We start from the raw sequence: 12,133 nt of genomic DNA on the forward strand, positions 1-12,133 counted from the left end.
TCCCACATCACACTGACTGTGTGGTCAGTGGTTTATGGGGAGTATATTCAGTTGCTCTGGGCAGTCAGATCCCAGCTTTGACCATATTTCTGTGGAAAGGTTGACATCCATTCTAAGGTTCAAGCAAGCAAATCAAATACAGCCTATGTCCATAAATTATAGGAGCAGAATTAGGCCATTCGGCCCATTAAGTCTACTCTGCCATTCAATCATGGCGGATCTATCTCTCCCTCTTAACCCCATTCCCCTGCCTTCTCCCCATAACCCCTGACACCCGCACTAATCAAGAATCTCAATCTCTGCCGTAAAAATACTCAATGACTTGGCCTCCACAGCCGTCTGTGGCAATGAATTCCACAGATACACCACCCTCTGACCACAGAAATTCCTCCTCATCTATCTAAAGATACGTCCTTTTATTCTGTACCCACATGTGGAACCAAAGTCTGGGGGAATATGGATCATGTGCAGGCAGATCAGATTAGTGACCCGGCCTTAAACGTCACCTATCCATCCTATCCATGTTCTCCAGAGATGCTGCCTGACCCACTGAGTCACTCCAACACTTTATGTCTGTTTTTGTAAATCAACATCTGTAGATTAGTTTTGTTAAGTTTGGAAATACAGCGCAGAAACAGGCCCTTCAGCCCACCGAGTCCATGCCGACCAGTGATCCCCACACACTAACACTTTCCTACACACACAAGGGACAATTTACAACTATACCAATATAATTAACCAACAAACCTGTACGTCTTTGGGTAGGGGAAGAGAAAATACATTCTGGCCTTCCATCACAGTGAGGAGGTGACTGGAGGAGACTCACTGTGATGGATGTCTCTTTTTGTTTTGTGTTGGTTTGTGATTGTGTGTGTTATTGTTTCTTTTTATTGCTCTTATTGTTGGACTGTGGGTAATCTTTCATTTCACTGCATGTGTATGTGACAAATAATATTGACTATTGACTTTGGCGTGTGAGAGGAAACCGGAGATTCCTGAGAAAACCCACGCAGGTCACGGGGAGAACGTGCAAACTCTGTGCATACAAACACCCGTGGTCAGAATCGAACGCGGGTCTCTGGTGCTGTGCGGTAGCAACTCTACCATTGTGCCACCCTCGTACCTCCTTGAAGCTTCATGTATCTCCCCTACACATGGGCAGTGTGAGCATGTAAAATGCCTTCTTAGTTACAGTTTAGTTTATTGTCACGTGTAGCGAGGTGCAGTGAAAAACTTTTGTCTTGTCCTACAAAGCCCTAAATGGGCTTGCCCCCTCCCCCCCCCATATCAAAAATCTTCAAACCCACCACTCTATCTCCAGGTCCCTCAGGTCGGCTGACTTGGGGCTACTCACTATCCCGCGGTCTAGGCTTAAGCTCAGGGGTGACCGCGCTTTTGCGGTTGCATCTCCTAGACTGTGGAACAGCATCCCTCTCCCCATCAGAACTGCCCCCTCCATCCACTCCTTTAAGTCCAGGCTCAAAACCTATTTCTACTCCCTAGTGATGGAGGCCCTCTGAGGGGGCGCTGTGAACTGTTTATGTATGTGCTGTTATGTTTGTGTGCCATTGTATGTTCGTTCTTAGTACCTGAACTGATGTACAGCACTTTGGTCAACGTGGGTTGTTTTTAAATGTGCTATACAAATAAAATTGACTTGACTTGTCGGGTGGGTGTCAATAAACCATCTGTGTTGTCCTCAGGATTCCACCTGACCTTCTTGCCATTTGCTGACGACATCAGGAAGGTCAGCTTTCCAAAGAGCGCGGAGGCCAATCGAGATCAGATCGAGAAGATGAAGAAAGTGGTGCAGAAACTCCGCTTCAAGTACAGGTCAGCGGAGGTTCAGACAATAGCTTTATCGAGCGGCTGTGAATCTGCCCACTGCGTCTTTGAAGACGGTTTTATGCCCTGGGTCCTTTGCCACTGGAACTGCATTGGGTTGAGCCTGCAAAGTCCGTGCACGCAAACAGCTTGCGGTGGTGCGGAATCGCAAGCAACTGCAGGTGCCGGTTTACAAAAAGCGCAGGAGTGACTCTTTGGGTCAGGCAGCATCACCGGGAGACATGGGTGGGTGACATTGCAGGTCGGGCACCCTTCTTCAGACTGATCATAGCAGGGGGGAGAAAACGGGAAGAGAGAAGGGGGCGGGGTTGGTGGGGGGGGAAGGGTTGGTGGGGGGGGCGGGGTTGGTTGGGGGGGATTGGCGGGGGGGGCGGGGTTGGTGGGGAGGCGGGGTTGATGGGGGGACGGGTTGATGGTGGGGGGCGGGCGCCGAGAATAAAGGGGGAACTGCCTGGTGGGGAGGGGGGGTGCCATGTGCAGCGGCAGGCGAGAGAGAGGACTGTTCGATGAACTTTATGGAAAGGCAGGGGAATGAGGTTGAGAGGGAGAGATGGATCGGCCATGATTAAATATTGGTGTAGACCTGATGGCAGAATGCCCTAATCTGCTCCTGGAATGTAAGAACTTCTGAACTTCTGACAACAGGCCGGAGAGTTTTGAGAACCCCGTCTTGCAGACGTACTTCCGCAACCTGGAGGCCCTGGCGCTCGACCAGAACAAACCGGAAGAAATGGAGGACCTGACTTGTGAGTTGTGGGAAGAGAGTTGACAGGAGTTTAGAAGGATGAGAGGGGACCTCATAGAGACGTATAAAATTATGAACGGACTGGACAAGCTCGATGCGGGAAGAATGTTCCCAATGTTGGGGGAGTCCAGAACCAGGGGCCACACAGTCTAAGAATAAAGGGGAGGCCATTTAACACTGAGGTGAGAAAGAACTTTTTCACCCAGAGAGTTGTGAATTTGTGGAATTCTCTGCCACAGAGGGCAGTGGAGGCCAATTCACTGGATGAATTTAAAAGAGAGTAAGATACTCTAGGGGCTAGCGGAATCAAGGGATATGGGGAGAAGGCAGGCACGGGTTACTGATTGTGGATGACCAGCCATGATCACAATGAATAGCGATGCTGGCTCTGTTAAATCAAGTTCTTTACCTTCAGACCATAGACAATAGATGTAGGAGGAGGCCATTCGGCCCTTCGAGCCAGCACCGCCATTCAATGTGATCATGGCTGATCATTCTCAAATCAGAACCCCGTTCCTGCCTTCTCTATAAAGAGAGTTAGATCGAGCTCTAGGGGCTAGTGGAATTAAGGGATATGGGGAGAAGGCAGGCACGGGTTACTGATTGTGGATGATCAGCCATGATCACAATGAATGGCTGTGCTGGCTTGAAGGGCCAAATGGCCTCCTCCTGCACCTATTTTGTATGTTTGCTATTGTTTGTGTAAGAGGGAAGCGTGACGCTTTGAGGGATTGCTGGTCTCTGTCAGTCTGGGTTAAGGCTGCCTACTGCTCAGAGCTGTTGGAAGCAACAGCAGCTGCTGGTTTAAACCGCAGATAAGACGCAAGATGCTGGAGTAACTCAGCGGGACAGGCAGCATCTTCGGAGTGAAGGAACGGGTGACATTTCAGGTCGAGACCCTTCTTCAGACTGAGAGTCAGAGGGGAGGGAGACACAGAGATATGGAAGGGTAAGATGTGAAACCGAGAAATCAAAGGGGACGGAGGACAAGGAAAATGTCGGAACCACTGGGCTAACAGTTCAGAGACAGTAGAGAGGTAACGAGATGTTGCAGTGAGGTCAACAAAAGCCTCCGGCGAAGAAAGGCTACAATTTAGCCAGCTTGCGAATTTGCTTTGGCTGCAGATGTGACAAGACGCATCGTTTAAAGGTTTCAAAGGTCTTTTTTGTCACGTGCCAATTAAGATACTGTGATATGTGAATTACCATACAGGCATACGGAAAAAAGCAACAAGACACACAACTACATGAAAGTTAACATGAACTTCCACCACAGCTGATCCCCCACATTCCTCACTGTGATGGAAGGCAATAAAGTCCCACCTTCTTCCTCTTTATTCTCCTGCGGTCGGGGCAGTCGAACCATTCGCAGTCGGGACGATCAAAGTCCCCGCAGCCGATGATCAAAGCTCCTGTGTCGGGGCGATCGAAACGCCCGCGTCCATATAATTAAATAATGACAAGGAATGGGTGACGTTTGGGGTGGAGACCCTTCTTCAGACTGGTTAGGGAGAAGGGAAAGGAGAAATATAGACGGTGATGTGGAGAGATAAAGAACAATGAATGAAAGATATGCAAAAACGTAATGATGATAAAGGAAACAGGCTGTTGTTAGGTGTTTGCTGGGTGAGAACGAGAAGCTGGTGTGACATGGGTGGGGGAGGGATGGAGAGAGGGAATGCCGGGGCTACCTGAAGTGAGAGATATCAAGATTCCCACACTGGGCTGTAAGCTGCCCAAGCGAAATATGAGATGCTGTTCCTCCGCTTTGCGTTTAGCTTCAATCTGACAATGGAGGAGACCTAGGACAGAAAGGTCTGAGACTTGGCTTGAGTCTAAAGAAGGGTCTCGAACCGAAACGTCACCCATTCCTTCCCTCCAGAGGTGCTGCCTGTCCCGCTGAGTTACTGCAGCATTTTGTGTCTCTATCTTGGATGAAGTTAGGTCATTGTGGTAGAACGGTTTGGTTCCCACCTCCCCTTCTCAGAGGCTGACTGACCGCTCTTCCCCCCCCCCCTCCCTTGTTTATGTTGTGATCTCTGTGCTGCTGTCTATCTACTGGTTAAAGCTACTGCTTTACCGTGTCAGACCCGGGTTCGATCCCGGCCACGGGTGCTACCTGTACCGAGTTTGTTCGTTCTCCCTGTGACCTGCGAAGATCCACAAGATCTTCGGTTTCCCCCCACACTCTAAAGGTGTACAGGTTTGTAGGTTAATTGACTTGGTATGGATGTACAATTATCCCAAGTGTGTATAGGATAGTGTTAATGTGCGGGGATCGCTGGTCGGTGCGGACTCGGTGGGCCGAAGGGCCTGTTTCCGCGCTGTATCTCTAAACTAAATTAAACTCTTCGGCCCATTGTCCACTGTTCTAGCTCCTGAGAGGTCTGGCTGTTGGAAGCCACATGTGTTTAAAAAAGGGGCAAGGGTGGTTTAGTTTGAAGACGCAACACGAAAACTGGCCCTTCGGCCCACTGAGACCCAGCCAGCGATCCCCGCACACTAATGCTGTCCACACCAGGGGCAATTTACGATTTTTACTAAAGCCAAATTAATCATCAATCCTATACATCTTTAGAGGGTGGGAGGATACCGGACACCCGGAGAAAACCCAGTGCGGTCACGGGGAGAACCCGGTGGTGCGGGGAGAGGAGGGGGCAGGGGCTGTGAGATCAGGGGGCAGGGGCTGTGAGATCAGGGGGCAGGGGCTGTGAGATCAGGGGGCAGGGGCTGTGAGATCAGGGGGCAGGGGCTGTGAGATCAGGGGGCAGAGGCTGTGGGATCAGGGGGCAGGGGCTGTGAGATCAGGGGGCAGGGGTTGTGAGATCAGGGGGCAGGGGCTGTGAGATCAGGGGGCAGGGGCTGTGAGATCAGGGGGCAGGGGCTGTGAGATCAGGGGGCAGGACGGTGAGGTGGGTGCTGTCCTTTTGCTGGAAGACCTGCCCTCTTTGCCCGACGTGGGGCGAGGGAGAGTGAGGCGGGACCCCCTGTGGTCCACTGGTGGGGAGGCTGGACCCCTGTGGTCTTTTGAGAGGGAGGTGGGTCCTCTGTGATATGCTGGTGGGCAGCAGAGGTCGCTGTGTGGTCTGGGCATCAGCTGAGTGAGGGAGGTTGAACCAGGGTGGAGCCAGGCCTGCCTCAACACTCAGACTGGCACACTGAGAGCTGGCAGTGCCTCCAGCACAAGGGCTGGGACACGGGGCCCCTAAACAAACAGTGAGAGGAACGAACAAGGGGCATGGATATACACACTCACATACACACATACACACACACACATACACACACTCACACACTCACGCACACACACACTCATACTATACACATACACTCACACATACACACTCACGCACACACACACTCACATACACACACACACATACACACACACATACACACACTCACACACACACACAATATACACACACACACATACACACACTCACGAATACACACACTCACACGTACACACACATACACGGCACATGTACACACACTCACCGGGGGCACATACATACATACATACCCACACGCTCGTACAACCACACACAGGGTGCACATACATGGGGCACACACACACGTACACATGCACACACACAGGAGCCACGCACATACATACATGCGCACACACGTACACATGGGCACACACACAGCCATGCACATACATACATGCACACACTATCACACACAGGAGCCACGCGTATACATACATGCACGCATACCCACACACATACACATGCGTGTGCACACACACAGGAGCCACATACATGCATACCTGCACACACACACAGGAGCCACACACATACATACATACATACATGCACACACAAACATGCACACACAAGGTACATGCACAAACACACATATTCAGAGGCACATGCACAAATACAAACAAACATGCGTGTACATACAGACATCCACAGTAATGTGTGGGGCAGAGTGGGTCAGGGTCATGATTCCAGTTGTCAGCGTTGTGCACTGCTCATAACTACGACATGCATTGTCTGTTTCCCTGCAGTGCCAAAGATCGACATGATTGATGGGAGGATTGGAAATCTGGCTGAGGAGTTCAGGATCCTGGTCTACCCACCTGACTACAACCCCCTCACAAAGAAACGCAAGCTGGGTGAGTGCACCACAGACAGTGCGGGGCCCTGGCACACGGGCAGCTTGCACACTCACACACATGCACCCTGACACACACGCACACTCACACACATGCACCCTGACACACGCACCCTGACACACGCACACTCACACACACACACACACACTCACACGCACCCTGACACTCACACACACGCACCCTGACACACGTACACTCACTCGCACGCACTCACACACACACACACACACACACTCACACGCACCCTGACTCACACATACGCACCCTGACACACACGCCCACTCACACACACACTCACATGCACCCTGACACACACGCACCACTCACACACACGCACCCTGACGCACACTCACACGCACCCTGACACACACCCTGACACACACGCACCACTCACACACACGCACCCTGACACACTCACACCCTGACACACATGCACCCTGACACACACACACACACACCCTGACACACTCCCACACACACACACCCTGACAGAAACGCACTCTGACACACACGCACTCACTTACTCACATGTACTGTCACACACACACATTCTCACTCACAGACACACACCCTCTCTCACACTCTCTTGTGCCTCTTGCACTCTCTCTTGCACTCACACACACATTCTCATTCTCATACTCTCATTCTCACACTCATTCTCACACACTCATTCTCTCTCTCTCTCTCTCTCTCTCTCTCTCTCTCACACTCAGCACCCGTGGCAGCTGAGCTTGCATTTCCCCAGTGCCCTTCACCACCGGGCCTTTGGTAATGGCTGAGGCGTAGCAGCTCTGACAGCACTACAAATGTGATGGTCACTCTCTCTCTCTCTCACACACACACACACAAGATCTCAAAGGGACCAGATACCAACCAGCAATCTTAGTTGAAGGGTAAATATTAGCCCACACCCATGCTTGGAGCAGCATGGAAACAGGATGCAAACAGGCCCTTCAGCCCTTCAACCATCTACTATCCAAACCTCCACCGCCACCCCTCACCTATATTCATGTGTAACTTGCAATAACATAACTTGTTTTAGAAACATAGAACATAGAAAACATAGAAAAATAGGTGCAGTAGGCCATTCAGCGCTTCGAGCCAGCACCGCCATTCAATGTGATCATGGCTGATCATCTAAAATCAGTTCCCCGTTCCTGCGTTTCCCCCATATCCCTGGATTCCTTTAGCCTTAAGAACTAAATCTAACTCTCTCTTGAAAACATCCAGTGAATTGGCCTCTACTACTTTCTGTGGCAGAAAGTTCCACAGATTCACAACTCTCTGGGTGAAAATCCGACATCTTATTCTTAAACTGTGACCCCTGGTTCTAGACTTCCCCAACATCGGGAACATTTTTCCTGCATCTAGCCTATCGAATCCTTTAAGAATTTTATATGTTTCTATAAGATCTTCTCTCATCCTTCTAAATTCCAGTGAATACAAGCCCAGTCGACCCATTCTTTCATCATATGTCAGTCCCGCCACCCCAGGAATTAACCTGGTGAACCTACGCTGCACTCCCTCAATAGCAAGAAAGTCCTTCCTTCAATTAGGAGACCAAAACCTCCACACAATACTCCAGGTGCTGTCTCACCAGGGCCCTGTACAACTGCAGTAGGACCTCCTTGTTCCTAAACTCAAATCCTCTCGCAATGAAGGCCAACATGCCATTAGCTTTCTTCACTGCCTGCTGTACCTGCATGCTTACTTTCAGTGTCTGATGTACAAGCACACCCAGGTCTCGTTGCACCTTCCATTCTCCTAATCTGACACAATTCAGATAATAATCTGCCTTCCTGTTCTTGCCACCAAAGTAGATAACCTCACCTTTATCCACATTATACATTCTTGCGATTAAAGGAAATGAGAGAGAGAGAAGACACAGGAACTGCAGATGCTGGTTTATGCCAAAACACCAAAGTGCTGGAGTAACTTAGTGGGTCAGGCAGCAATTGTGGAGGACACAAATAGATGACGTTTCAGATCAGGACCCTTCTTCAGACAGAGGTTTCACATGACGGTTTTGTCAGTCTGAAGAAGGGTCCCGACCTGAAACGTCACCTATCCACGTGCTCCAGAGATGCTGCCTGGTCCCGCTGAGTTACTCCAGCACTTTGTGTCCTATCCTGGGGTAGATGGGAAGTTTCAGTTCAGTCTAGTTTATTGTCACGTGTACCGAGGTACAGTGAAAGTCTTTTGTTGCTTGCTAACCAGACAGCGGACAGACAATGCATGATTACAATTGACCCACTTACAGTGATACATTATAAAGGGAATAACGTTTAGTGCAAGGTAAAGCCAGCAAAGTCCGATCAAGGGTAGTCCAAGATTTTTACTGAACTGAAAACATACAGTTGGGCGGTCACGGTGGCGCAGCGGTAGAGTTGCCGCCTTACAGCGAATGCAGCGCCGGAGACCCGGGTTCCATCCCGACTACAGGTGCTGTCTGTACAGAATTTGTACGTTCTCCCCGTGACCTGTGTGGGTTTTCTCCGAGATCTTCGGTTTCCTCCCACACTCCAAAGGCGTGCAGGTTTGTAGGTTAATTGGCTTGGTAAATGTAAAGATTGTCCCTAGTGGGTGTAGGATAGTGTTAGTGTGCGGGGATCGCGGGTCGGCGCGGACCCGGTGGGCCGAAGGGCCTGTTTACGTGCTGTATCTCTAAACTAAACTAAACATAATAGGCATTTGACTGCAGCTAGGTACATGAAAGGTACAGAAGTTGAAAACGCACACCTCCAGATTCAGGGACAGTTTCTTCCCAGCTGTTATCAGGTAATTGAACCATCCTACCACAACCAGAGAGCCATGCTGGACTGCTACCGACCTCTTTGGTGACCCTCAGACAAATGGGGATAACGTTTAGTGCAAGGCAAAGCCAATAAAGTCCGATCAAGGATAGTCAGGGGGTCACCAGTGAGGTGGATAGTAGTTCAGCACTGCTCTCTGCTTCTGGTGGGATGGTTGAGTGGAGACGAGGTGAGAGAGCAGCAATCTGAGAGGCAGAGTCTTGGTCCTGGTGGCGTATTAACCCTTGACCTCCCAGCGGAGCGAGCTGTCCGTCGGGGATTGTTGCCGACTGGCCCGCTGCAGACTGCAGGAGTACGTGCTGAGGGACGCACTGAAGCTTGGTGCAGCCAACGCAAGGCTCTGTGGGGGAGGACCACTGTCTAGGGTCCTTCCGCTGCTGGACATGGGGGGGCAGGGTGTGGCGGAGAGAGACGCCCCTCCAAATAAGGGAAGGGATTCCACGCCAGTGGGCCACACGAGTGGCAAGGGTGGGGGGTAATTTTATGTAATTGGTGTATTGAATGTATGTATAGACAATAGGTGCAGGAGGAGGTCATTCGGCCCTTCGAGCCAGCACCGCCATTCAATGTGATCATGGCTGATCATTCTCAATCAGTACCCCGTTCCTGCCTTCTCCCCATACCCCCTGACTCCGCTATCCTTAAGAGCTCTATCTAGCTCCCTCTTGAATGCATTCAGAGAATTGGCCTCCACTGCCTTCTGAGGCAGAGAATTCCACAGATTCACAACTCTCTGACTGAAAAAGTTTTTCCTCATCTCCGTTCTAAATGGCCTACCCCTTATTCTTAAACTGTGGCACCTTGTTCTGGACTCCCCCAACATTGGGAACATGTTTCCTGCCTCTAACGTGTCCAACCCCTTAATAATCTTATACGTTTCAATAAGATCCCCTCTCATCTAAATTCCTTCTCTAGCCTCCGACAATGGCAGATGGAGGTTTGTAAGGAACAAAAAAAAAAAGTAACGCGGACTGGAGGGAGCAGCTGATTTTGAGTAACCTCAGGTTTGTACTTCTGCTTTCTGATAGCACTTTGAGTTAAGGGTTCTGGGTTTTTTAGTTAAAGGTACAGCTTAAAAGGATTACGATTTTTAAATAGGGAGTGTGCTGATTTGATTTGATTTAATTTAAGGGATTTGATTTAATATAAAGGGTAAGCCATGTCAGCTGAGATCGGCCCCGTGGTTTGCTCATCATGTAGCATGTGGGAAATCAGGGATACTGACGGTTTCTATGTTTCTATGAACATGTTTTGTATATATTTATTTCTCAAATAAGGTATATTTTGAAATATATATATTTTTAATGTAACCCCTTGTCTCCTGTGATCAGACGAGCCGGGAGGCCGTGGGGAGAAGGTGAAGGTGGAGGCGCCGGTGGGAGAGGAGGAGATCAGGCGGCACCTGGAGAGCGGGACCCTGGGCAAGCTGACGGTGCCCGTGCTGAAGGAGGTGTGCAGGCAGTACGGGCTGAGGGGCAGCAAGAAGCAGGAGCTGCTGGACGCAATCTCCGCCCGCTTCCCCGCCCACTGAGGGCAGTGCCACACACGCACACTCGCCCACTCTGCGGCACCACCAGGTCTATGGCAGTGCCACTCACACCCTCTCGCCCACTCTGTGGCAACACTAGGTCTATGGCAGTGCCACTCACGCCCTCTCAGCAGCAGCACCAGGTCTATGGCAGTGCCACACATGCCCACTCGCAACACTAGGTCTATGGCAATGCCACACACGCGCTCCCACCCACTCGCCCACTCTGTGGCACCACCAGGTCTATGACAGTGCCACACACGCCCTCCCACCCACTCGCAACACTAGGTCTATGGCAGTGCCACACACGCCCTCCTACCCACTCGCCCACTGTGGCAGCACCAGGTCTATGGCAGTGCCACACATGCCCTCCCACCCACTCCACGGCACCACCAAGTCTATGGCAGTGCCACTCCCACCCACTCCACGGCACCACCAAGTCTATGGCAGTGCCACTCCCACCCACTCCACGGCACCACCAGGTCCACGCCCCATTACCCACCCAGGGCACCACACATAGAAAAACCTGCCCGCTATTTTTGTACCACTTCTTCACAAGTTTACTTTCGCTTTTGCTTTTGTGAAAGCTTGTCAATAAAGTCTTATATATAAGAAGGCAGTTTGCCCTGTTTGTACACGGTGGCACAGTAGTAGAGTCGCTGCCTCACAGCGCCAGAGACCCGGGTTCCACCCTGACTACGGGTGCTTGTGTGTGAGGAGTTTGTACGTTTTCCCTTTGACCGCGTGGGTTTTCTCCAAAAACTCCCGCCAACACTCCAAAGACGTACAGGTCCCACATAGATTCGTGGGCAAAATTAGAGCACATGGTATTGGAGGTAAGGTACTGACACGGATAGAAAATTGGTTGACAGACAGGAAACAAAGAGTAGGGATTAACAGGTCCCTTTCAGAATGGCAGGCAGTGACTAGTGGGGTACCGCAAGGCTCGGTGTTGGGACCTTTCAGAATGGCAGGCAGTGACTAGTGGGGTACCGCAAGGCTCGGTGTTGGGACCTTCCAGAATGGCAGGCAGTGACTAGTGGGGTACCGCAAGGCTCGGTGTTGGGACCTTTCAG

General features: G+C 50.8%; 1 protein-coding gene across 7 annotated transcripts in view; it reads left to right on the forward strand.

Annotated features, from left to right (window-relative positions):
- Window positions 1–11,671, forward strand: part of LOC144611487 (X-ray repair cross-complementing protein 5-like) — a 35,074-nt gene extending 23,403 nt beyond the window's left edge. For 2 of the 7 annotated variants that reach the window (XM_078430617.1, XM_078430618.1), the window contains exons 9-12: window positions 1,704–1,833; window positions 2,491–2,591; window positions 6,609–6,716; window positions 10,861–11,671. In XM_078430617.1, the coding sequence (XP_078286743.1) occupies window positions 1,704–1,833; window positions 2,491–2,591; window positions 6,609–6,716; window positions 10,861–11,060 (539 nt within the window). In that variant the 3' untranslated portion in view covers window positions 11,061–11,671. Of the gene's footprint in view, window positions 1–1,703; window positions 1,834–2,490; window positions 2,592–6,608; window positions 6,717–10,444; window positions 10,534–10,860 lie in introns of those variants that run through there. The other 5 variants (XR_013549529.1, XM_078430619.1, XM_078430616.1 and 2 more) reach the window with 5 other exon arrangements.
- Window positions 11,672–12,133: the final 462 nt, after the last annotated feature.

Source organism: Rhinoraja longicauda, chromosome 40 (genome assembly GCF_053455715.1).
Source record: "Rhinoraja longicauda isolate Sanriku21f chromosome 40, sRhiLon1.1, whole genome shotgun sequence".
NCBI classification, from domain to species: Eukaryota; Metazoa; Chordata; class Chondrichthyes; order Rajiformes; family Arhynchobatidae; genus Rhinoraja; species Rhinoraja longicauda.